At 36.2% G+C, this 24,337-nt stretch overlaps 1 protein-coding gene across 3 annotated transcripts in view; it reads right to left on the bottom strand.

Annotated features, from left to right (window-relative positions):
* Positions 1–24,337, bottom strand: part of FAF1 (Fas associated factor 1) — a 173,776-nt gene that overhangs the window by 108,310 nt on the left and 41,129 nt on the right. For all 3 annotated transcript variants that reach the window (XM_064455119.1, XM_064455118.1, XM_064455120.1), the window contains exons 4-7: positions 23,549–23,757; positions 20,257–20,348; positions 19,814–19,902; positions 11,730–11,835 (exon numbers count right to left, since the gene is read on the bottom strand). In XM_064455119.1, the coding sequence (XP_064311189.1) occupies positions 11,730–11,835; positions 19,814–19,902; positions 20,257–20,348; positions 23,549–23,757 (496 nt within the window). The remainder of the gene's footprint in view (positions 1–11,729; positions 11,836–19,813; positions 19,903–20,256; positions 20,349–23,548; positions 23,758–24,337) is intronic.

Raw genomic sequence — 24,337 nt, 5'->3', positions numbered from 1 at the left:
CCTGTTCAGGAAGAATTTGACCACCTCTGTCTATACACTTATTAAAAAATGACAGTGTTTTTGCTAACATGGAGAAGGTCTCCCAATGGTGTAATATTTGAAAATACTGCTTTGCACCAAGGGACCGATGCAGATCCAGTCTTTGTAAGATGGGATTGCATTAGTGTTTTGCTTCAAAAACACACTCCTGACCTTAAGTAAGTCCCACTTGTCCAGCTTACTATACTTAAGCTTGCAGGATGGAGCAGTCTCAAAGTGTGCAAACTGAATACCAACCAATAGGATCAAACTACACCAGAAGATGCACAATTTTTAAATTTCAACTACTAAGAAAAATTCAATTCACAGGACCAGACTAGAACTGGTCACTAGTAGAATGCCAGAAACATAAATAGCGTGGATGTTAGATCCTCATCACCAACTGGTTTTCTACACAGACCTCCTGTTGCGCTGTCCTGCATGCTGTTGTAGACATAGCTGTAGACTACAACTTACTGTTCTGTGGGAAGATTTAAGGAGGAGAGTAAAGACATCTCCATGGCAATTCAAGCTTCATCTCAGTCTACTACTTGTAGTCCATCAAAAAAGAAGCTTTCATCCCACCCAGACCTCACAGAATGCTCTAGAGAATTTCCATATTTTTCATTGGCTTAATGAGACCCAACCTCATAATATTAACATGAACCTGCCTGACATGACAGTTTAACATTTGCAACAGCAAGAGAAGTTTCACTTTAATGTTTCATACTACAAAAAAGTATCCTCTTCCACTGTTCTGTTGCTGCTTTTTGTGAACGTCAGAGCCTCTCCATAGTGTTTGTCTTAGTCCCAGCCTAGACTGCCTTGTGGTCATAGTTCTCAGCTGCAGTCTAGCCTTTCCTCTGCCAGCCCAAAGTCAATGCATAGAATTAAAAAAAAAAATAAAATACAAAAAGCCAAGACCTTTTCAGCAGAGTGGGTGAAACAGATTGTTAGTTATAGGTGAAATGGTCAACACACAAAACACTCCCCAGATTAACCTAAGCACTTCTTACACTCCCCACTTCTGAAATATTCAGGAATAAGTCCATCTAGTCTTAAAAGAGGAAAATTTTGTGGCTAAGTGCAAACAGGAGTTTTTGCAAGACACAGCAGGGAGATGTTTAACTGAAAGTCAGCTTATGGTTACAGAGAAACTAATAATGGGACACAAACATAGCTCATAATATTTCTTAAGTAAGAGGTATTATTTTAGAGTTGCTGAGTACAGTAAAAGGTAGCTTATCACCAGAAATCAGTAAAATATGTTTGAAAACAATATAAAACTAATATAAAGCCTTTGTTTTTCTGTTATTCACAAAGGCCTCATTCCCTAGATATGGTCAGAACAAACAACATAATAAAACAACAACAAAAAGCCTTTGTTCATGGTTCAACCCCCTTTCCAGTCAGCACCTACCCCAAAGTTCCTTTCCTTACCTTTTCACAAGGCCCCATTACGAGTCTTTGCTCTGGATGGCATTTTCTTGCCAGTAGGTTATCCTACTTTCTTGCCTTTATTCCCAGTTTCTTTATTTTTTCTATCTTTTTACCAGCCAAACAATACTTCATGTAATAGTAGCCACAGGGCTCTCAATGTGATTTTGTTTTGGGCAGTCATATGTGTACTTTTGGGGTGAGAAACCAGCTGTTTCAGGTAACTCATGGTCTGAAGAAACCACTGAAGTCAATGGCAGCACTGGATGTGCATGTTGGCTCTTGTGGGTTTTTTGTTTGGTTGGTTGTTTTTCAAAATGATTTCCACTTAAATCCACTAAACTGAGCTCAAGAGGAGCAGAAAACTGATTGAGCCTACTTGCAAAACTGAAGAAAAGTCAGAAGACACTGAACACAAAGCTCCTCTCCTTTTTCCTGCGTCATTCACTAGCAGAAAAGTAAAATATCCAACACAAAATCAAGTTCTGCAGAACTGGGAAGTAACCTTTGGTCAGAAGGTGGATGACCCATGCCTTGAGATGACCAAAACCAAGCAGATTTCACATATAAAGACACCTGCTTATACTGTGCTATGTCCTACTGTTAACATTGTCCTCAGAAGGTCCTTAGAGTGTTCCTGATTAACTGCTGACATGATATGCAGGTCTTTATTCAGGTTGACAGGATCCTGTGGCAGCTGTACCTCCTCTGGAGGATTTGGTTTTCTTTTCCAATTTTTTAAGCCTAGTTTGCTCCTGTGTGCCTTTGTCTAGCTATGCTCTAAATAGTTTGCCTCTACAATACCCAGAGGAGGTTTAACTTGATAAACATCTCTACCCTGTTTTCATTTACTTCTATGTCCCTACAACAGTAGATGTAGTCTCAAACAACTTCTTGTGCCATGCCTACTGTGATGCTTCTCTAGTTGGAAACTGGGTGGTTTGATTTGTATCTATACATTCAATACGGAGTTTTACACTGCAAGCTTATATCCTTTCTGCTGTCTACAATCATCCCCACATATCTTCCAGCAATATTGCTTTCAAAACAAGGTACGAATAAGTTCACTTTGGTCTGCTAATCTAGGCAGAGAAAAATAGATTCGAGGCTTAGTACAAACCCCAAAATTGTGATCAAACTATATAGTTAGTAAATTGTTTGTCTAAATCTTTCATGTATGATGAAAGATTATTATCATAATTCATTAGCAAATTACAGACTTTGTAATGCAGGCAGTCACAAATTTGGCTTTGTATCAATCATTTTAGACCAGCTGGGTAGAAATTAACACAACTCTGGGATACATAAAATGAAGTGCTCTTTCATTTTTAATTCACTGGAAACTTTGAAGGAGAGAAATGGAAGCTTTTTCAAAAATGTCAGCTTTCCCTGATTTTTGTAAATCATTCCATTTCACTGGAGAGATATAGAGATACAAACACACACATGGACTGTATGTCATTTAATACCACAGTAACTGCTCAAGCAAAATAAATATAATATATGTAAAAGAAAAAGCAGTGCAGCTTGAAAAAAATCCCTTTTTTTCATAGTTTCTGAGGCGGTCATACACATTCATGATCACCAGAAGAATTATTAAAAAACCACAAAAGCTAATATCCTAGCTACTCACAAGATACAATATTGTCAAAATTCCTGCTCTGAGCTTTTTCAGTCTACAGAGATGACCTTGTGCAAAAACGCTTGTTTTGATTATGTCTACTTTGCCTAAGCTACAAGGCCGTTTATAGTGACAGCTGCATTTGGGAGCAACTTAAAACAAATTTTATCTTAGTGGCACCTAATCCAGAGACTGGTACAAGCAGCATGGAAAAGTCAATGTCAAAATTAAACAATGAAGGCTTTTCTAGGAACAGATGCTTTTTGCCTGCAGCTGTAAAAACCTTAAAACAATCCTATGCCCCACTGTCTGGTCACGCAACTACCACAAAGCAAGGCATAAATTTTGCCACTTATTGCAAATGTTTGCTGAGAGCTCCTATAACCCTTTTTAAAAACAGTAACAGGGATTTCTTGAGGGTGATTATGAGGCCATTTTATCCTTTAAATGAGTGCAAGGCTCTTCAATTTATGCCCATGATTCTTCATAAAAAAACAAAAGAATAACTTTTCAAGTTCATGCTTCACACAGACACAGGAATATAACTGAAAAATCATAAGAAACAGGTTTACTAAAGAGATAGCACACTGTTTCACTAAGATGTTATGGACTGAACAGAGAAAAACATTATTCATTCACATTTGAAATGGCAACTGAGTATTTTCTTTGCGTAGTAATTACAAAGCGATGTAGCGCAGCGCTTTCATTACGCTGCTGCTAAGATACTGTTGACCATTTCGGTGTCATTATCTCCACGGCTACTATGTTAAATATTCTCATCACTGCAACTCTCCAAAAAAATTTCCTCTTTCTATTAAATGAATGCAGTAATAAACTTTAAACCAAAGTATAAAGTCTTAGTGAAAAAAGCTTCTATAACTCAATGAATAAAAGTAACTCCTCAGTTCCCAATTAAGTGAGCAATTTACAATGTCAAGAATCTACTTGTGCTCCATATGAACTGATGGGGTTTGTAGATTAGCTTCTGTTGTGTATTTAAAAGTGATAGCACCAACATGATTTACATAAGTACAATATTTTCTAATATTTTCTCACCAAGCAAACACTCTAAAATTGTGAAGTGTTTCCTTTCTTACTCAAGTAAAAAAAAAAAAACAACACAACTTTTCCAGAACAACAGTTCATTAGCACCTCACTATTTATAAGTATAATTGGGTTGTTTGATGAGAAAACATGAGAGAACACTGTGCCTACTATAATTTGCACAAATACAGATTTCATTGTTTGAAAACAAATCAACAATTTAACGATTGTTGGGGTTTTTTAACATAACTGTATATCGTACAATAATAGAAGTGATCATATTATAGTTACCATAGGATAGAAAGGTTAAACCATGCTCTAGTACACTTTAATTTACAAGCTGTAGATTAATTTTTTTATTGCTAAAAAATGCTAACTTTAATTTCTCATTTATGATTCAGCTAAATATAATTTATACAGATAGCCGTGCTATGTCATTTAGCTACAAGTACTGCTTTCCCACTTTAAATAGCACAGGAACTAGGGACATAGCTGGTTAACATGTTCATAAAGCTGCTTAGGTTTTCTTGTCATTTCATGCTAACACCTTTTTAATAGCTAGCTTTATGATAGAAGCCTTGCATAAAAATTCTCCATCCCGAAAGTAAAACATAGCAAATATTCAAAATCAGAATAGCAAGCAGTAGTTTTAATTGCAGTTTTTTAAAAATTCAGGATTTTAAATTAGGTCTTGATCCCCAAAATCCTTAGCATCCTTAAATTATGTGAGCAAAGCCATTCAATTCAACATGATTACTTCTAAAATAAGGAGAATTCACATGACTGAGCATTTACGGAGCTGAACCTATAACCAAAATTATAACAATGACTCCTCATTACTTTCAAATTCAAATAAATTGATCCTTATCCTTTGAGAGTTTCTCTCAAATCCATCTACGCTTATGGATGGAATGCAATGGAGAACGAGAGAAAGGCAAAAGGGAGCTATAAACATACACACAAAACTACAAGCGCTGACAAATCGAAAGCTAACAGATGTGTGACTTCTAATTAGTTATAATAATCTGTGCTTCGATGCTATTGGAACATGCCTCGCCTTCCCTTGGAAATCAAACAGCTTCCTCTGGAGTTTTAAACTCTCTGAGTGCTTCTAAATTTATTAAAGAAAAAACCTTGCTTTCAGCAAATTCTAGATATCTACAGTGATAACTTTATGAAAGGAAAATATTAAATTATAATTATCCTAAACAGACACAGTCTTGTGAAACTAACCCTGCATTCACATGAAAATACAAAGCATTGACTATAATGAATTTGATTCATCCTTGGACACAAAGCTTTACCACAGTAAACTCAGTCAACTGTTGCTCTTGCTTTTATATTCATAGTACTTAAATAGCGCACTTTAAAACAAAAAAAACTCCAATTGGCTTTTCATACATCCACCCTCCCCAAAAATAACGCACTTGAAAAACCCAAATGATATGAAAAGGCTTCAAGGCCTCTTTTCTCCTTTTCACAGCACTTTTTTTTTATTTCTGTTTGCAGTAATCTGCCTTTCACTTTCTCATTGCTACAGAACAAACGAGGAGGCTCAGCACTTTGAAAAGGGGGCTCAATGTGTAATGGGTCCACTAGAATTAATTTAGTTGCACCAAATCCATTGAGCAGTGAGGTTTTTTTCTCTTCTCAAATCATTTTGAGTCCGACGCAGCCCCCAGCCTTTGTAATTCTAGTAAAGCACTTAAAGTGCACAGTAGGTGTTCATCAGGACCATCTGGTCAAAAGCAAAACAAGCTGCTGATTTTGCCTTTGAATAGAATGAAGCAAGTGTGAATTAGTCTCTTCAATTAGCACTATTACAACCTGTCAAGTGCATATTGTAAAACAGGATTATTACAGTATTGGTCACCAGTGCAATTATTTACTCTCTGCCTTTTCTTGCATATAAAAATGTCCGTGTTTACTAGTTTTTGATAACTGAAGATCGTTTCTTTAATGATATGCACGTCCAAACCCACCAAAACCAAATTACAGGTTATGAAACATATTCTGTCAGGAATATATTAAGCTTCATAATTAATAGAGAAGTAAAGGAGTGCCCTTCCTTTATCTATTATTGCTGTTTCTGTTGCATAGAAAGCAAATGAATAATGGTTATACACCTTTATCAGTACAATCTCTTCGAAAGAGATCTCTACAGTCAGATATTAAGATATTTTAAGTGCCTAATAAAGCTATCACTTTGAACAGGTACATAAAAGGTATTTTCTCTTTATTTCCCAAGGAACTTCCTTTTCATATCATTCCTAACACATCACCATTTACAAAAAGTTTATTAAGGATTTCTTTCAGCAAATACATTTTAGTGTAGCAATGTGCTGGTTTTCTTTAAACGAAAGGAAAAAAACCAAATCAAGGAGTTGATTTAGCTTTAAAGAAACAGATTTTTCTCTCGTTTAAAAAGTCAAAACCTAGCTTGCTAGCTGGTACTCATTTACCACTATAGAACAGTGAGGCTATGACAGTGATAGATGTTTAAATTATGTATACTGTTGTTACGACTCACTATAAATTGAATATAATTTTTACATGAGATTTCTTTAAAAAGCAAACAAAATGTTCAAATTTCACAAAAAATGAATCTATTTCTCTCAAGTATGATAAGTCTAGCAACAACGTATTTTCCTCGCTTCTCTGATACTAAGAGAATAATTGAACAATAGCATAGAATGTTTGTGAACCTCCTATTAAATATCAAAAAGTGATAGTTACTGATTTTTATTAGCCTAAGAATAGTTTTCAACAATTTTGGAGCACATTAAAAAACTCAAAATATAACACAACTGTTTCTGAAGCTGTTAATGTAATAACATATATGGACATGTCCATATTCTGACCTCTGGCAAATGTATTTTGTTATTATTACTTAGCTACAATATTAAAAAGAACATTTTTTATATATACATTTCGTGTCCCCATGCCAATGTCTGACCTTTTCAGTGGATGATCCCACTCAACAACCATTGGATTGAAAATATTTTGTACAGACACCAAACATCAGATCTGAAAGAGGTACAAGACCTTCATCTGGATTATTTTTCTGCATGCTGAAGGTGATTCATCTGCTTACATATATTTACATATATAGGCCTTTTAAATAAGGTTTCTGCCTGCATATTTATAAATGGTGGTTTTGTATCTTGTTTCACATTCTTCCACTTATCAAAAAAGTTTTAAAAAATTCAGCACAAAGGACTTCAAACTGTCATTAGGGTCTGCCAACACAGAATTTATAGTTTATCTCAGCCCAGTCAGTTATACGCACAAATAGTTCCTCCTCCTGCCTGGAGTGCTATTGGATACATTGCTTTTCATATTCCACCTTAGACAGTAAGTCCATAGGGAACAAAGAACAAACATATTACCTATCACAGGTGACAGGGATGCTAAGCAGCTAGCCTCCAATTAGGTTATTGTCTAAAGGAACAGAATAAAGAGCAGATGCAGTTATGCAGAGGCAGCCAGTATTTAGGGACCCATCTTCTTTGCACTGTTTGCACAGATTTTATGTTTTACTAGGAATTATAGTGCCCGGTACATGCTTTAGCTGGTATTCTCAACTGGAATCTCCAGCAGTTACAAAATAAAATCACCAATCTACAAGAGGCCTGAGGTTTCTGCATATTTAACTCGTCCACCCTTTAGCAGCCACAGCTTGTGTACACTGGATACTTCTGTAATCCTGCACACAGGAATCACAAAAAGGCTTCAAAGTCTGTACCAACAGTAAAACAGACAAACACAAGCTCCTTGTTTTTAATGGAGTTATCCGGTTTGTTAAATTTTTTTTTCCTATGTCACTGACTAAAACAACAAAAAGTGCGAAGCATGCTATTGTGACAAGAACTCAAATTCAAGTAGTTTTTCACAAATTAGTTTGCTCCAGGATGAAAACACAAACTTGCTTCCCATAAAACATTTAAATATTCCCCCTTTGAAAAGGGCTGTCCTTCATCTCTAACAAATAATATAACTACAACTTGCAAAAATGAAAAGCAGCAGCAATGTTCATTTCTAAATGAGAACAAGTTCATAAGAATAGACAGAAAACAAATTACGTTGAATGTGGCAATGCCTTGTAATAATTTAGCACATAGCTTCTCACACCAAAATTTTAGAATTCTTTCACTCCCTTTCTGGATAGCCTCTACAGATTATCCTAGCAGAATAAAGAGCAAGTATTCAGACCGAAAATTCCTTTTAGTCTTGTAAGTATTAGGAGTTCGGTTTGTTAGAACTGTCCTTATTTAGCCATATAATATATTGAAAATGTATTAATTTGCAGCCTCCAAACTGGCACAAAACCTACTAATTTCCCCTTTAAAATGCGGATCATGGGAAAAAGTAATCATCATATTTCCCAGAACAGTATCTGCCCAGAATTAATTTAATACTGCAATTTTACAAGAACAAACAGATGTCAGAAACCTGTGACACAGATTAATTTGCAATTTAGGCCAACATGTTATCATTAACTTTCCAAGTTAACAACTCCCCTGCTCAACTCAAAAAAAAAGAAAACCCAATATCCAGAATTTTGGACAAGTTTGGTTTAATTTTTTATTTCAATTCTGAAGGTTCCATATAAGCTTATAATCAATATAATTGATACTAACTTATAGTTTTTAAACTGAGAAATTAAATCTTAATATGTAAATAGTTGAAGATGTAGATAAAGCACATCAAAAAAAGAAGGCATTTTCAAGTACCATCTAAAAACCAACTACTGAATTAATAGGCAAGAAATTGTGGAAGCAGACATGAGCACTACGGCTTCAGGCTTCTCTCAGAGAATTTTCTGTAAGGCTGTTTCCCCATTAAACAGCAAGATTTCTTTGAAATAACAATTCATCCAAATACCCTTTACTATTAAACATGTATGTTAAAAAAAGGCAACAGAGAACTGAAGCAACAGTAGTTTAGGAAAGCACAGCTGAGAGCTGACTGTATTTTGCATTTAATCCATTGCAAAATATCGAAAACAGTTTTGAAAGGGGGGTAGGTTTGGGTTTTCAGTGTGGCAAGTTTGGGGTTTTTTTTAGGACACATGAAAAATATCTATTCCTTAAAATTCACAGCCCTACTAATAACAACAAACTAAAAAACTAGCCCTGGAGAGACAGTTGCACCCAACTGTGGCAAGCAGCAGAACATTTATAGAATTTTAAATATTTCTTTTAATAATTGATGTAGTCATTTTGAATCTTTCTGCATAGGGTATAATGTGTGAGTAGATTGCATTAACACTGCTTAAACATTTCAACTTGTCAGTATGGCCAAGTCGATTTCTGAAATATTTGCAGTATTTTCCCATCGAAACAGTAATAAAGGTAGAATAAATATATGCCACTGCTTTATAATCACTGAACATTAATGAATATTTTATGTCTTTTTAAATCTCCCTGTTTAATTTAAAAGGGTGAAATTAAGTCTCCTCCCTGCAATATGCCAATTATCTGTAAATCAAACAATAACTTGGCCATTATACTCCTTTTTGTTAATATACCAGAAGCTAATTTGAAAACACTGAACAGCATTTTTAGGTAATAATTGAATAGTCCTTCCTGCCCTCTTGTGGTTGGCAACTGCAACTTGCATAGAGCTTTTCCACAATTACAAAAATATACCAGAAGGAAAGTAAACTATTAATTTGTTAAAGTGTGAACAAGGAAGCAAAGTGTGTGTGTGTGGGGAATCGAACAGTCCCTGGAGAGGAGAGAGACAAGGGAGAGAAGAGAAGGAAAGCTACCACCGATTCCTCCAAATCGCACAGACTAACTAGATCTATCAATCATTTTTTACAATGCTCACTCCATACTAAAAGAGAAAAAAATAAATTAAATAGCCATTAGGGAGTTAACATACAAAACAGTGCTTGTTTTCTGTAATTAGACAAATGTGTGCCAACCCTTTTACCTCAGCCAAATCCCCAGTGATTTCCACGAGACTTTGCATAGACAGACATATTCACCTGTTCAGCATCGGCTGCACAAGAAGGTCCAGAGTTCTCTTTTCATTTTAGTCTCTGAAATTGTCTCCATGATTTTATACACTCTATTGGACGTTATACTTAATACAAGACAAAGGCAAAGGAAGTTTTGATGGTCATGCTGGTTATCGGCTGGTAGGGGTTTTTGGGGGGATTTTGGTTGTTTAATGGGGAAAATCATAACTGACACTTAATTTAAGTCGACTTCATATGCTAACATGTTGACTGTAACCTTCCATTAGCAACAAACAAGAAAACTTCAGTGCATGTAAAGGCAGTCTAAATTTCCATGCACCGTCAGAGCTTTCTGGTTCCTTTAAGCCGGGTAAGACCCACCAGGAAAGTAGTAATTGATATAGCATAGATAAAAAAACAAACAGGCGATATTTAGGTATGTGTTTTCTTTTACAATCTCACCATTTTAAAATTGAAAACAAATATTCTGATCATATATTTCCATAAATATTCATTTTTCATTTTAAAGAGTCAGAGCTTGGCCCCTCAAAAAACAAACCGATGCAACTATGTTTGTTTGTTTATATTATATATTAAAAAACCCAGAACTTACTATAATAGGTTTAAAAAGGTAGAGTAGAAAAACAGGCTTTCACACAGGGGAAACATCAGCATTTATATCCTAAGAATAATAGGATTCACAGTGAAAACAGTTAATGATAATTTTATATTGTTGTACAAGATACTGCTCCTATAGCTACTATTACAGAACTTAAAATAATTCTGTCTACAATGTCAGCATGAGACATGAAAAACTTCAATAAAATCTGTTCAACCCTAAAAGACCAAGAGAAGTGTCAGACCAATAGCAAACATACATTTAATTTGAAAAGCAAACATTTAATCTTAATATTTTGTAATGTGAATTCTGAAGATTCACATTTCTAGATTGTTTGTCATGCTTCCAGAAGTTAGTGGGTTATATGGAAAATCACATCCAAAACATCTGGCGTGAGACATGCCATGGAGCATTAGACAGCAACCTTTGACTTTAGAAAGGAGTTTTACAAATATGTGAGGACTGCTTATTCTAAATTCAGAGGGTCCAGAGTCATATTAGAGAGATTCATTCCTACAGGACTTAATTCTGATTAAGTTCTCTACAATATCACCCCTTGCTGGCCATTCTACAGAACAGCAGTGATCATCCATTATACACAAAACCATTTGGCTACCAAGGCAGTAAGAATTACAACACTACGATAGCAACCAGTAATGGCAGAGGTGCCTAGAAAATGGAGATGGAGCTGGTTAAAAGAAGGGAAGACAAAGGCAGCTTCAAGGGGCTTAGAGGTAAAACGTCATTTGAATAACTGCCTTTCCTCATCACTCTAGAATAACTCAGTAAACACTGTTCATATATTTTGCTACTACAATGCAAAAAGAAACAGCTTTTCTGTGTAATTTCATAGAAAACCTTTTTTTAGGCCAAGTTCTTTAATCAAATTACAGCAATTTTGATGATCCAGTTGATTAATAAAATAAAGGAATATCCATCGAGACCATGCAAACCCTCTTTAACAGAGCTAGCATTAGCTATAATGAGCTACATTTATTCTTCAGCTGTGAAACAGCACTCACCTCCTGAATGGTACTGCTTCCTGAGAAGTTGAGGTTGTACTCCCGCTGGACTTCTCGATGGGTGACAATCAGCATGAAGTTTTGATTTAATGACTCCTGCAGGACCCTGAAATGGTTGAAAGAAAAACAAGAAAATCAGGGATAAGCATGTTATAGCTTGTTTTACAGTTAGATGCAAAAACCCCAGGGTACCCTAAACTCTACATGGACAAGTCCAGGCACAACATTATCATCTCTCTTTTCACTCTTAAATGCAAGGAAGCATGCTGAGAATGACCAAAGGCCATTCCTGAACTCCTTCCTTAATAAGGTGACTGCAGCCTTTAAGGCTCTTCTAATGTTAAGTATTCTCAAAATCGAGAGAGTCACATTATCTTCACAAACATCGGGTATATTTAGCACTCTTAATGCCATTAATACCAGGCTTGTAAGCATTTGATGACCAGACAAAATATCAAGCTACAGAGCACATTAAAAACTGATGGTAAGTAGAACAAGGCAAAGCATGCTCTCGCTTCTCTAGGGTTACCTGAAGCATAAACCAAATGGAAATTCTTCCGCTTAGTTTCATTCAAAGCACGTAAACCCGGCTAATTAGAACTGGTAAACTAACCACAGCAAAATTTCTCATGTGGGTATTGAGCGTTCAGAAAAGTTAGTTCTGCTCAAATTGTTTTAAATGTACATTAAAACATCTTTAATCACATGAATTAAAAAAAAAATCTTAAGATACAGATTAAACAGACCAACTGTATGTTGATGTTGTCACAAAATTGGCATTTTTTTGTCATTTTCCTGGTAACAAAATATCTGGATGTTAAAAAGGCATCCTGTTTGCTTAATTGGGTACAAAATTATGCAGCTATCTACTTTTCAAAATAGAAGGCAGGACTTCTGTTACAGACACAGCAATTACAGCTGTGTACAATCTTATATAGGCTACAAAACTGCAGCAACATTGTAACATAGCTTGGATTTCTAAACAATATTTATGTAGACTTGACCTGTTCAGTGGCATACGGAATTAAACTGGACTTATTCAATTCTTTTTTTTCTTATCACACACTCTTAAATGAATGACAGACTAGGTTTTTTTCCTTCACGTCTTCACTGTTCCATGACACTTCAACAGGCCATTCCTCTTAGCAATAAAGGACATATTCTGCATGTAGATGAGAACAGCTGTATCTTAAGATACAAGAAGAGAAGAAAGACTGCTAGATTATTTGAGTCCTGATTTGTTAGTTTTTCCTTCTATGGGAATTACTGAGCTGAAGCTTTGCTGCTCAGCTGCTACGGAACCCATGCAGTACTCACTGGATGCTTTAGTAAGAGATGCACAATTTGTTTTAACATCTCAAGAAAAATTACCTTACAAAAATATCTTCACTCAGCAACTTAATTTGGATTCTGTGACATCTTAAACTTGATAATGACATACTACAAAATAAAATCATGAAGTGCTATTTCTCGTTTTTTATAGTTTTCTAATATGGAAGATCAATTTAACTCATTGTCAATGCTAGGTATGATCAAGTGTATGAGAGACACTACAAATGTAGCTGAAGTCATCTACGAAGGTAGCTGCACTTGTCACAAAATCTTGTAAGAAAAAGCCTAAGGTTTTTAAAAATACTTAACAGTCCTTCAAAAGAGGAAAAAGAGAAAAGTCCTGAAAATCTGTATGCCTATTTTCAAAGGTAATTCTAATTTGATTGTTAACAATAAGTTCAGCATCACCATAACCATATTTTCTTTTGGCAAATGTTCAGTAGCAACTAAAATATCCTGCTGTGCTTTTTCAGATTCTGATTTTTTATTTGTTTTTAGCAAATACTGGAGGCGAATGACATATTTAATTGCTTTGAAAACATTAATTACAGCATATGTGAATGGCTCTGGATTCCACACAGAATCACACAAGGCTCTGTTATAGCTATTTTTGACTCTATCTGAAAATATAACCGATGACATGACGCACGTTTTCATTCTGTAATTGATGTAAATATAGAATGAAACAGGGTAGTTCGATCAAACCCTCAGTCTTTCAAGGTATGCATGATACACACATTTCAGTACTATCTGCAGTACAGCATGCTAATAAAAACCATCTGTTCATAGGAAAGGTTTTCCACTTCTCTATTTCATCAGAATGTGACAGCAGAGTATTTAGAAAAGGAAAATATACTCTTCAAAGACAGTTAATTTAAATGAAGTGCCTTAAAATTAAAAGCCTCAATTTTTGAAGTAACTAACAATTTTGACACCTCTACTTTTTGGATTTCTAAACAATGCAAGCTGATTGTTGTTAACAAGCAAATTCTCAGTACGTATTCATAGCCAAATACAGTCAAAGAAGAGGCTGAAAATTAAGCTGGTTAAAAAAAAAACAAACCTGAACAAACTGAGGAAACAATTGGTTTTGAAAGTGCTAGCAATTAAAGTGCACAGTTAATCATTGACCTTTGTTTTTTTTCCAGAAAAATAATATAATGAGGAATATTACTTCTGCTTATACAGAAATGCAGTGGTCAACTGATTCAATCCTTTGAGCTCTTATAACAAAATCTCGTGCAGTCTGACAGCTGTAAGACCCATACTGTATACATTAGAAAGCCAATGGGAGGAGGAATTGATGGCACATCTGATGGGCAGTTTGTGCCAATGACTTCCTACATGTACCAATGCTTCTCTGTGGGATGGGGTTGATTTGAACACGCAGCTGGACAACCAGCAATGTTAGTCCCCTCCCATATACATTTCCTCCAGCAACTAGGGATATCTATTACCCCAAATTATTTGTGCCAACAAAGCTCTGCCTCCAAAACAAACCTTGCCCTAATTGTATTTTCAGCCATTAAGGCTATGATCAAATGTACAAAATAAGTGTATTTAAAGGAGACTTCTCACTGACAGTAAGCTGAAGCTTACTTTTATTTCTTTTTAGGTGTATGTAACTGTATTAAGAAGATTGACTTTGAACACAATGCACATTTCTAAAGTTTTGGCTTCAGTGTTTGCAGCAGTTTCATATTCCTGCAAATGTTATCAGTTGACTACAATCTTCCAAATGAAACATCTGCATTAAAAGAAAAAAAAAAGAAAAAAAATCAGGGCCAAACCCCAGGTCCCATTAAAGACAAGACAGATTTTTTATCCCCCATCAGTGCTAATAGAATTTAATTAAATCTGAGAATTAATTAGTGGGAAAAGAAAATCAAATACTAGAAATAGGATTAAAGTAGGCCACTCTTATCAGCACCATTTCCCCCCTACTGCAAACCCTAGCTTTCAAAAGCATTTGCTGAGACGTTATATACTGCCATTACTTTTTTTCCCCCTCAGCACAGAAAGCAAGGGAACTTGATGGTATTTTGGGGCACCAATCTTCCATTAGAGGAACACCCACAAAAGAAGTCCAAGAACAAACAAAAGAAAATAGACCTGAGCACAGTCATCGCTCAGACCAGTTCTAGCAAGAGAGATTTGGACCTGTTTAGGATTTCATATGGATTGCCTTTAGAGTACTCGTTATCGGCATTATCACCATGCACAGAAACCTAAGTGGCGGACCAGGGTTCAGCTGGAGTTGAAACTCTACAGTATGCAGACAAAATGTTCCTCTTAGAAACTTAAAATTTCAAGCAATGGAAGTTGCAAGAATTATTTTTTTTCCCCCACTAAACTAAAAATATCAAACTCAATTAAAATTCTGGAAAGAGTTTATTCACTAACAACTCCATCCAAATCCCAATACAGTGTAATTTATAAACCTCAAGTCTGATAAATTAAGAACAATATTTAGCCAAAAAATGTGTAACTGCAAATACTGCTAATCTTAGGGGACAGCAACTGTTCAATCAGACTATGCAATGCTGAAGCAAGATGGTATTAGTATTGATGTTTATTATATTTTAAGCTTCCAGTTTTACTGCTTTTTCTATTGTTCTGTAACACTTAATATATTAAATTGATTGGTTGTATCTATTGTTAAGTGACTGCCTTAATGCTTTGATTTTTTATATAATACCTTGCCTTTTAATAACATTTTTCTTTGAAATTTTAGTAACGTTTTAAGCTTTGAAACCAGTTCTGTAAGTTTTTATGAAATACATTCAGTATTTCACATTAGGCAATATCTTTCTCAGTCACATGGAGACTTCCCCCAAAATCTTTGAATTTTATATAAATAGGTATGACACAAGGTAATTAACATTTCCATTTTAAACTTACAGATTTATACAAGCTCATGTCAACAGAAGTCCAAATTTACTGTAATTACAGATTATTTACATTAAAACAAAATAAGAAATCAGTATGTAAATGTAATGTTTGTTATAGCTAATGCAGCAGAAGGTGGTAGATTAGGTTCAAACAGCAATCAGTTAGCAAATCTGGCTAACATGTAAATGAGCAGAAGCCCTTTTGTTTACATTCTATTGCATTTTAAACTTCAGGATTTTTAAACTGTCTCATGAGCAGATGTGAAAATAAAACATTAATCTTACCATTCTTATTGAAGCTTTCAAAGTAACTAAAGCAAGGCACTGCTCCTGTCCAGCTAAACAGATAATACTAATAATTGGAGTTGCAGGTTACATCGTTCTTAATTAACACTCTGCTACAGTTGATAACATACAACAAGACACCATGCCACAACCACCACTGCTCTGCAATAATCTAATACACAGGCATTCAGCAATATCTGGACCCATTGCTTGAAAGACAGGGGTTGTGGGTTTCTTCCTATCCACACAGATTACACTTCTTAAATAAGTTACAATTAAATAGCTTTTAACTGTTTTGAACTTTCCAGTGAGTCATCAGGTATAATAAAGTATCTAAGACTTTCAGCTATTTAGCAAAAAAATATAAATATAAAATACATTCTATCCATTAAAATGACAACCGAAGAAAAAATTGATGAAAAGCATCTCCCAGAACAGATGACGAACTGGATGACCCAGCTCCATGGCCAGGCTTGCAGGCCTAAACTTTTGATGCTCCCCTCCTGCATTCTCCTAAACCTTTTCCCTGAACAGGGAATTGCCGGCTTTCAAGAAGCACTCAAGGCAACAAAGGGAAGGAATTGCGCTCTGAGGAAGCAAAGAATCTAATCTGACAAATCTGGTGAAAGGGATCTCTCCACTTGGACAATTAAATGATGGACATTCTTTAGCACCTTTCCACTTAAGACTGCTTTGCAAAGGAAATCATATTCTCCTCCATCCACCTGTCCCATCTGGTAACTTTTGAACACATTCACTAGTTTCAAGGAGGTCTGACAGTGCTCTAAACATCTCAAAGATTGGGTGTAAATCAACAGCCAGGTAGAGGAAAGGGACCCAAATTGCTACCCACCTTAGTAAAAGGCTCCATTACAAGCATAGCATTTTATACTTCATCCAGCTGACCTCTGGCCCATGATCTCGTAACTACCCACAGCATATGATTTCACCTTTCCTTTGATATTACCTGACTACCAGCTGGAGAACAGAGGCAGGGCAGGCTGTCTATGAAGGGGGGAAAGAAATTACACAGGTGCTACAAAATAGATGGGAAGAACTGGACGCAGTGTCAGAGATAGGTGAGATCACAGGAAGCATGGAGGGAGAGGGCTGAGTTATTGCAGCCATTGAGATGAGGCAGGAATTCACTAGAAATCAGGTTTCGTTATGTCCACGGCTCACAGAACACGTTGTTATTGTTCTGGATATCATGCATGGAAAAGTATGGCTTTGCCAACTGAAACTGTGGAAGCAGGGCACGAAAACCTACAGGTGGTATTTGACATTCGAATTTAATCTTTACATCAATTTACTAGCATGCGGTAGTAATTCACTGGGTTTCTATTACCTATAAAAGCTTTAGAAATGCCACTATTGAATGAAGATACCGTAGCAGATTATTGCTTGTTGGAACTGCAGGATCACTTTGCCATTACATGTAGTTTTAAGTCAGTTCTGGGTCAAACCCAGACGTCACAATAAACTTCAATGCCTACATACCAACATGTTGGAAAAGGATATTTTAGACATGTTCTCCCTCAGTCAAGAATGGGCACAAACTAGAGTTTATAGAGCTGTGACCAGATTGTTCCTTTTAAGAAGGGCATATACATAAAATATCATGTACTGAAATCTCAGGCTTTTCAAATATCACTTTCTGGAGATATTCAAATCACAACTATTTAACTCTAGTTCAAAATAGAAGCCATTTGAAGAAAACAACAGGTGAACTCACAAAGTAAGAGGCAAAGTTCCTTAACATCCATTAATAATAGATGTGAGCATGATGCTTTTAAAAATTGTGGGTAACAAACTAATCTGAATAATAACTGACCTAACAGTAGGCAGTAAACAGTGTAACTGGGTTTGGTACGTTGCTTCAATTAGATGTGTTTTGATCTCCATTGATGCTTTAATTGGAGGCAAGCCTCCCCTTTCATCTAGAATTTATGACTTCAGGGAAATGATCTAGCCTTCAAATTATCCTTGTTTAAGTAGCCTCTAATTAATCATCGTTTGCTAGTCCAAAGATACCAACTTTGTCTTAAAAATATCCAGAACTAATCTCCACTATGAAACAAGTATAAACTGTAAAGGTAACAACCACTTTGATTTTACTAGCAAGTCAAGTTCTTTTAAACTCTTCAACCAATAAAAAAGCCTAAGAGCTGTTTTTAACCAATCTGTTGTTATATAGTTTAGTGGAGTTGCAATAAACAACATTCTTTAGACCCCAGTTTTCTTTCCAGAATTGAAGACATTCAAATTACAATAGAAAATTTTGAAATTGGAAATGGATTTAAAAAAAAAAACCCCAAACAATTAGTATCTACAGTGTTCTTCCACAGTACTTTCACTGTCCTTCACTTAGCTGCTTAAGTACAACGCCTTATTGTCCTCACACACAACTACAGCTCCTGTTTGCACATACAGAGCACATACAGTTCACATACAGCTCACCACCACCCTGTTCCTTCCGTTGTAGTGCCACTATGCCCTCTCTTAATGCTTCTTTTCTTTATTATTATTATTACTATTCATATCAGCATTTTTATTTCCTCCACAGACCACATGGTTATGTGCACAAGTATCGTTTAGTAATATATGAAGTACTTTTAGACATTAGGAAACCAGTTATTTATTTCCATTGATTGTCAAAGAATTTCCTTCATCAGTAATATGACTGCATTTGTAGAATATTCTCCTATCCACTACAACACCAGAAAAACCACTCCCTCTTCAGAAAACTTGAAGACACTCTAGTCTAACGACCATGCAATGTGACCACTTCCAAACACATCCCTCCCTGCTCGAGTGCAGTCTGGAGCAGCGCTGCTCTTCCAGGCTCAATTACTGGGCACCCTCTAGCGGCTATCAAATAAAATTAATATTTTCCTGATAAAGAGCTCATACAGGTCTGCCTTTGAGAAAGGGAAGGGCAGGAAGGAAAACAAGCCAAAGCAATCAAAGTAATTGCAAATTACTTTATAACAGTAAAGATTCCATTTTTTATAAAATAACATTTCATTTTCAAACCTTAGCAATATTCACTGACATATGAACACTCACTGTTAACTTTTTGAGTATTCAGATCAGTAATAAAAGATATCCTGCTCAGTTAGAAGAAATTAATTATTCAGCCTATCTATATGCATTTCAAAAGTCCAAGAAGATAAGATAAAAATAATGTAACAAACGTTTCAGAAAGAAAATTCTGATCTGCTGACAATGATTTATAAAATTTTCTGTTAAATGAAGCAACATAAGGCAGTAATCTATCAAAGGCCAGCTCTCTAGTTCCACAGGGACTAGATTTTTTTAAATTAAAGTCATCACATCCAGGAGGTGTAAAATTCTGTTTGTACCGAAGTGGTTCATGTACCACGCCAAGGTTTTAAAAGACTTAACAACCTTCTTTTCAGCAAGAGGTGCTGAGGTAGCGCATCCCAACACTTACTAGAGCAGTGAAAAAGCTTTGTATTCACTGATCGTAGATTCCTGCAAGGATACATGTGGCTTCATAAAAACCATACAAAACCAAAACATACAAGTAGTATTTATGGCCAAAAGACTTACCCAGAATGACTTGAAGAAGGAGGAGGCAGGTGAGGTGTTAGAACATAAAGACTATTGTTTTTTGGCAAGTGTAGAGTTTTTAAAACAGTCTGTGGGGAGAAAAATCATTATCCATATAAAACATTCACCAATTTTGATATATTATTTCTTATAATTATTTATACTTATTTACAATACCACCAAAAATTTTGCTTCAAGATATACTTACTGTTAACTTCATAGTAGCCTTTTTGTAGGTGGCCCATGTTATACACCAAACCAACACAAACTAAAGTGATTTGTCCCCATTTTTTTGTAATGTTTTCGTTTAAGAGTTCCTTGTATGCCACCCAAGACATCTAACACTGTTTGAAACTCACAATTCTTGCATTGTAATCCCCACCCACAGATGCTCAGTTTGAAATTCTGAATTCAGTTAACTGAAAACACAGCGGAAAACTTACACTATCATCTACATCTCCAGTCTTCCACCCTTTTAGCAGCATTTTAGATGCAGGAATCTGAAGTTCATTTTCTAGAAAATGTTTAATATCTCCTAAAGAGAAAACAAATAAAATATATAAAATATACACACTTGCTGCTTTATTTCAAACAGTACCAAGTTATAGTTAAAAAATGAGAGCAAGGAAAAGTTTACTATGAAAACCATTTTTATTCTAGTTACCCTTGTAACATACACTTCAAGCAGTAAAGGACAAATGAAGCTTACAAAGTAAAATCACATAAAGCATGAATGATTGGAGAATCACACGAGGATTTTATGATTTGGACATATATTTGAACAGTTCTATACTGTGTATGCCAGACACACACTTTTGCAGATACATGCTATCTGGAGCAACAGCCTCTGCCTGCAATAAAGAGGGTGTGTATTTTCGATACCCAATTCCATTATCAATAATCCTGACCTAAAGAACTGAAGTGTTCATACAGTTTAACTGCTCTGACAGCTTTCTCAATGTTTTGCACATTTTGATGCTCTCCTCTCCCTGTAATTATTACAGTCATAAAATAATTCCGGCTGGAAGCTACCTCGCAACTAAAAAAAAAACCAACAAACCCCAATTCCTTATATCTAATGGAAATTTTCAATGTTGCAAATTGTGTCCATTGCCTCTCATCTTATTATTGTGCACCTCCAAGAACAATCTGGCTCCATCTTCTCTGTGTCCTCCCAGCAGGTAGCTGTAGTCAGAGGTAAGGTCTCTCCCCTTCTCTTCCCCAGGCTGAACAAATCCAGTTCTCTGTGCCTCTCCTCCTGTTGCCATGTGCTCCAGTCCCCTCTCTATCTTGCTGGCCTCTGCTGGCCTCAATGCAGAATGTCAACATCTTTCTTGTACTGGGGACCTCAACAGTGGATGCGGTGCTCCAGATGCAGTCTCACAAGTGCTGAATAGAGGGGGGATAATTATTTCCCTGGATCCACTGGCTAGTCTTTTGCCTCTTGGCTTACTCAAGAGAGCCACTGGCACTCATTAGTAACACATCCTAGGATGTGGCTGGCCTTCTTCACTGCAAGGGTGCACTGCTGATGCACCCCTAGATCCTTTTTTTCATAAAGTTGCTTTCTAGCTTGTCAGCCCTCAGCCAGTTATCAGATGGGATAACATGGAGTTACCTTATCCCACGTGCAGGACTTCATGAGGGTCCTGTCAGCCCATTTCTCTAGGCTGTCCAGGGCCCTCTAAATAGCAGCCTTGCCCTCCAGAACATCAGCCACCTTCTCTGATCTGGTATTCTTTGTGAACTTGCCAAGAGCACTCACCTTAACAACTAGGTTTTTAATAAAGGCATTAAGCAACACTGGCCCCAGAAGCAACCACTGAGGGATGTCCCTAAACTAGTAACTTCACCAGTCAGACTCTGAGCCCAGCAGTCCAGGCAATTATCTACCTTCCTTATCAGCCCACCTATCCAGTCATTACCAATATACATACATGCATAGTCATACACAATATGACTATAAGAATACCACAGCAGAGTGTGTCAAAGGCCTTACTAAAGTTGAAGTGATGCACACCATTCTCCCCTTGTCCACAGAGCTAGTCATCTAATCATAAAAGGCAAATAATATTGATTAGGCACAATTTGCCCTTAGCAAAACCGTGCTGGCTGTTCCAAGTCACCGTCTTTTCTTTTCTGTGCTCAGAAAGGGCTTCCAGAAAGATTTTCTCCATAATCTTCCCATGGACCAAGTTCAGCAATCACCACTGAACAGCAGGCTCACTTTGGCCTTAGCATTTCTTTTCATGCTGAGATACTTACAGAAGCCCTTCTAATCTCTCAGTGGTTTCAGCTCCACCTGAGCTTTAGTCTAATTCCAAACCTGCATACTCTAGCAACATCTCTGTATTCTTCCTGGGTAGCCCCATCCCTACCTTCCACCTTCTGTGTACTGCCTTTTTGCATTTAGCTTAGTCATAAATTCTTTGTTCTTCTGTGCTGGCCTTCTGCCACGCTTACTCGTCTTTCTGAATGTTGGATGGGACTGTTCTTGTGCTTTGACGCTCAACCTTGTCCTTGTAGATCACCAGCTCTCTTGGGCCTCCCTTTGCCCTCAGGGCAGTCTCTCAAGGGATCCTGCCAAGCAGATCCCTGGAAAAGCCAAAAATCTTCTTTCCTGAAGTCCAGGGTTGAAATTCTACTATTTTCCTTGCTCAGTTCCCTCAGGACTTTAAACACAAGGCTGCCCTCAACCTTCACATGCCAAGATACAGACAAAAGTTTTACACTGACTGCTTCTGCCCTACAGCTTAATCATTTATACCTGAAAGAAGTTAATAAGAAGAAAAAATACTATGGCTGCAAAATTCTGATTTGATCAGACTTATATCTGCTTTGCATGGATACAACTCAGTGCAGTGCAGTGTAAAACATGAAACAGTAATCCGGCATTCAAACTAATCGCCACTAGGTGGCACCAGCCAATACCAAATCGAATGCGAAAAAGGATAAAGTTTCAATTCCAGAATTTCATCACACACATAAGGCTGCAGCACTGAAAACTGCGTAATTAACTATTTCTTCCTTTAGTTCCATATTTTAATCTGTATAGCCTCTACTAAAAAAAAAAAAAAAAAGAAAAAAATCCCCACCAACCAAAAACCTCTTCATCCTTAGCAAAAGTAACAATAGCGTATTTCTAACATACTGCTACCAGATGAATCAGTTTTAGGATAAAGACAATAAAACTTGTAAAAGAAATCTTAATTTGCACAAACAAGTCAAATAAAAATTGAAAAAAGAATGCAGTGATGCTCTTCACACTGGAAAGAATCCCTCTAAATCTTTTAACTAATCCTACACAGAAAGAGATGCCATACTGATTCGAAAACGAAATGCCAAGATCATCCGCCTATTAGCAGATTCCATCTACACTAATCCTACACCAAATTACATTTTCATGCGTCAACTTAAGCAGTAATCTCCATTTTGTTTCTGAAGCAAGTTCCTAAGAAAACTAGATTTAAAAATAAATATTTGATAGATCACTAACCTTTACAATGGACTAGTGACATTTTGCTTTTTTAAAGCTGCAGAGAGATTTGAAAACGGTTAGTAGCTGTGGAGGCTGCATTTTTCTGGGGGACTTTTTTCTTCTTTGAGGGGCTTTGTTTTGCTTTGCCTTTTTTTTTTTTTTTAGGAGTTGGATCTTTGGGGTTGGGTGGTTTTTGTTTGTTTTTCTTTTAACAATTTTACCACAACAGTTTTTATTTCATCTTTACAAATCCTTACCAACTGTGGAGCTGTCTTCAAGTACTACATCCACATTTCTGTCTCTGTACTCAACCCTGAAGTCAAGCATTCGAGGTTGTCTTTCCACTATTTGTCTAGATGGCACTACATGGCGAAATGCTGAGGATGAGGAAGGAGTTGAAGCTGCTGCTGCAGAATGACTCGTGGGGCCATACGCTGGTCCATGTAAAGTCTCTCCACTGTACTCACTGAAAGATATGCACATAATAAGATTTAAACAGAACAGCTTGATATATTTAAATAAAAGTTAGAAAAGCAAAATAAACAGTATTATCCACTTACTGTGGTCCACAGCACACACCTTCTGAATAAACTACACTGTCATATCTGAAAATACTGTTTTATTAATAATTAGAAAATAGCTTTCCTATCAGCAATACTAACATTTCAGTGACTCAGAAGTGTTATAGGAGAACAGCTTAGATGACAAACAGGCACTTAAGCCATTATTTCAGTCTATGGTTCACTATGTAATTAGTATCAGAATTATCTTGAGAAGAAGTATTATCTCTAGTTCCAGGAGTGCTATGACCATATAAAAATTGACACCATGGCAACCACCACCTTTCTACATCATTGGGTTTTTATCACATGGAAATGAGAATAAGAAATCAAGCTTAAAATACTGCACAGGTATAGGTATTTTCCAATACCAAATTAGTAGAAAACAAGTCAGATATTAAAATAGTTATGTACTTAAGGTAAATAAATCGAGATAATGAGGTATATATTGCAAAAAAAATACCTAGAAGTACAACAGTAATGCAA

The sequence above is a fragment of the Phalacrocorax carbo genome, chromosome 6 (genome assembly GCF_963921805.1).
Source record: "Phalacrocorax carbo chromosome 6, bPhaCar2.1, whole genome shotgun sequence".
Classification (NCBI taxonomy): Eukaryota; Metazoa; Chordata; class Aves; order Suliformes; family Phalacrocoracidae; genus Phalacrocorax; species Phalacrocorax carbo.
Note: the sequence above shows the minus strand (reverse complement) of the source record. Positions and strands in the feature narration are given on the sequence as shown.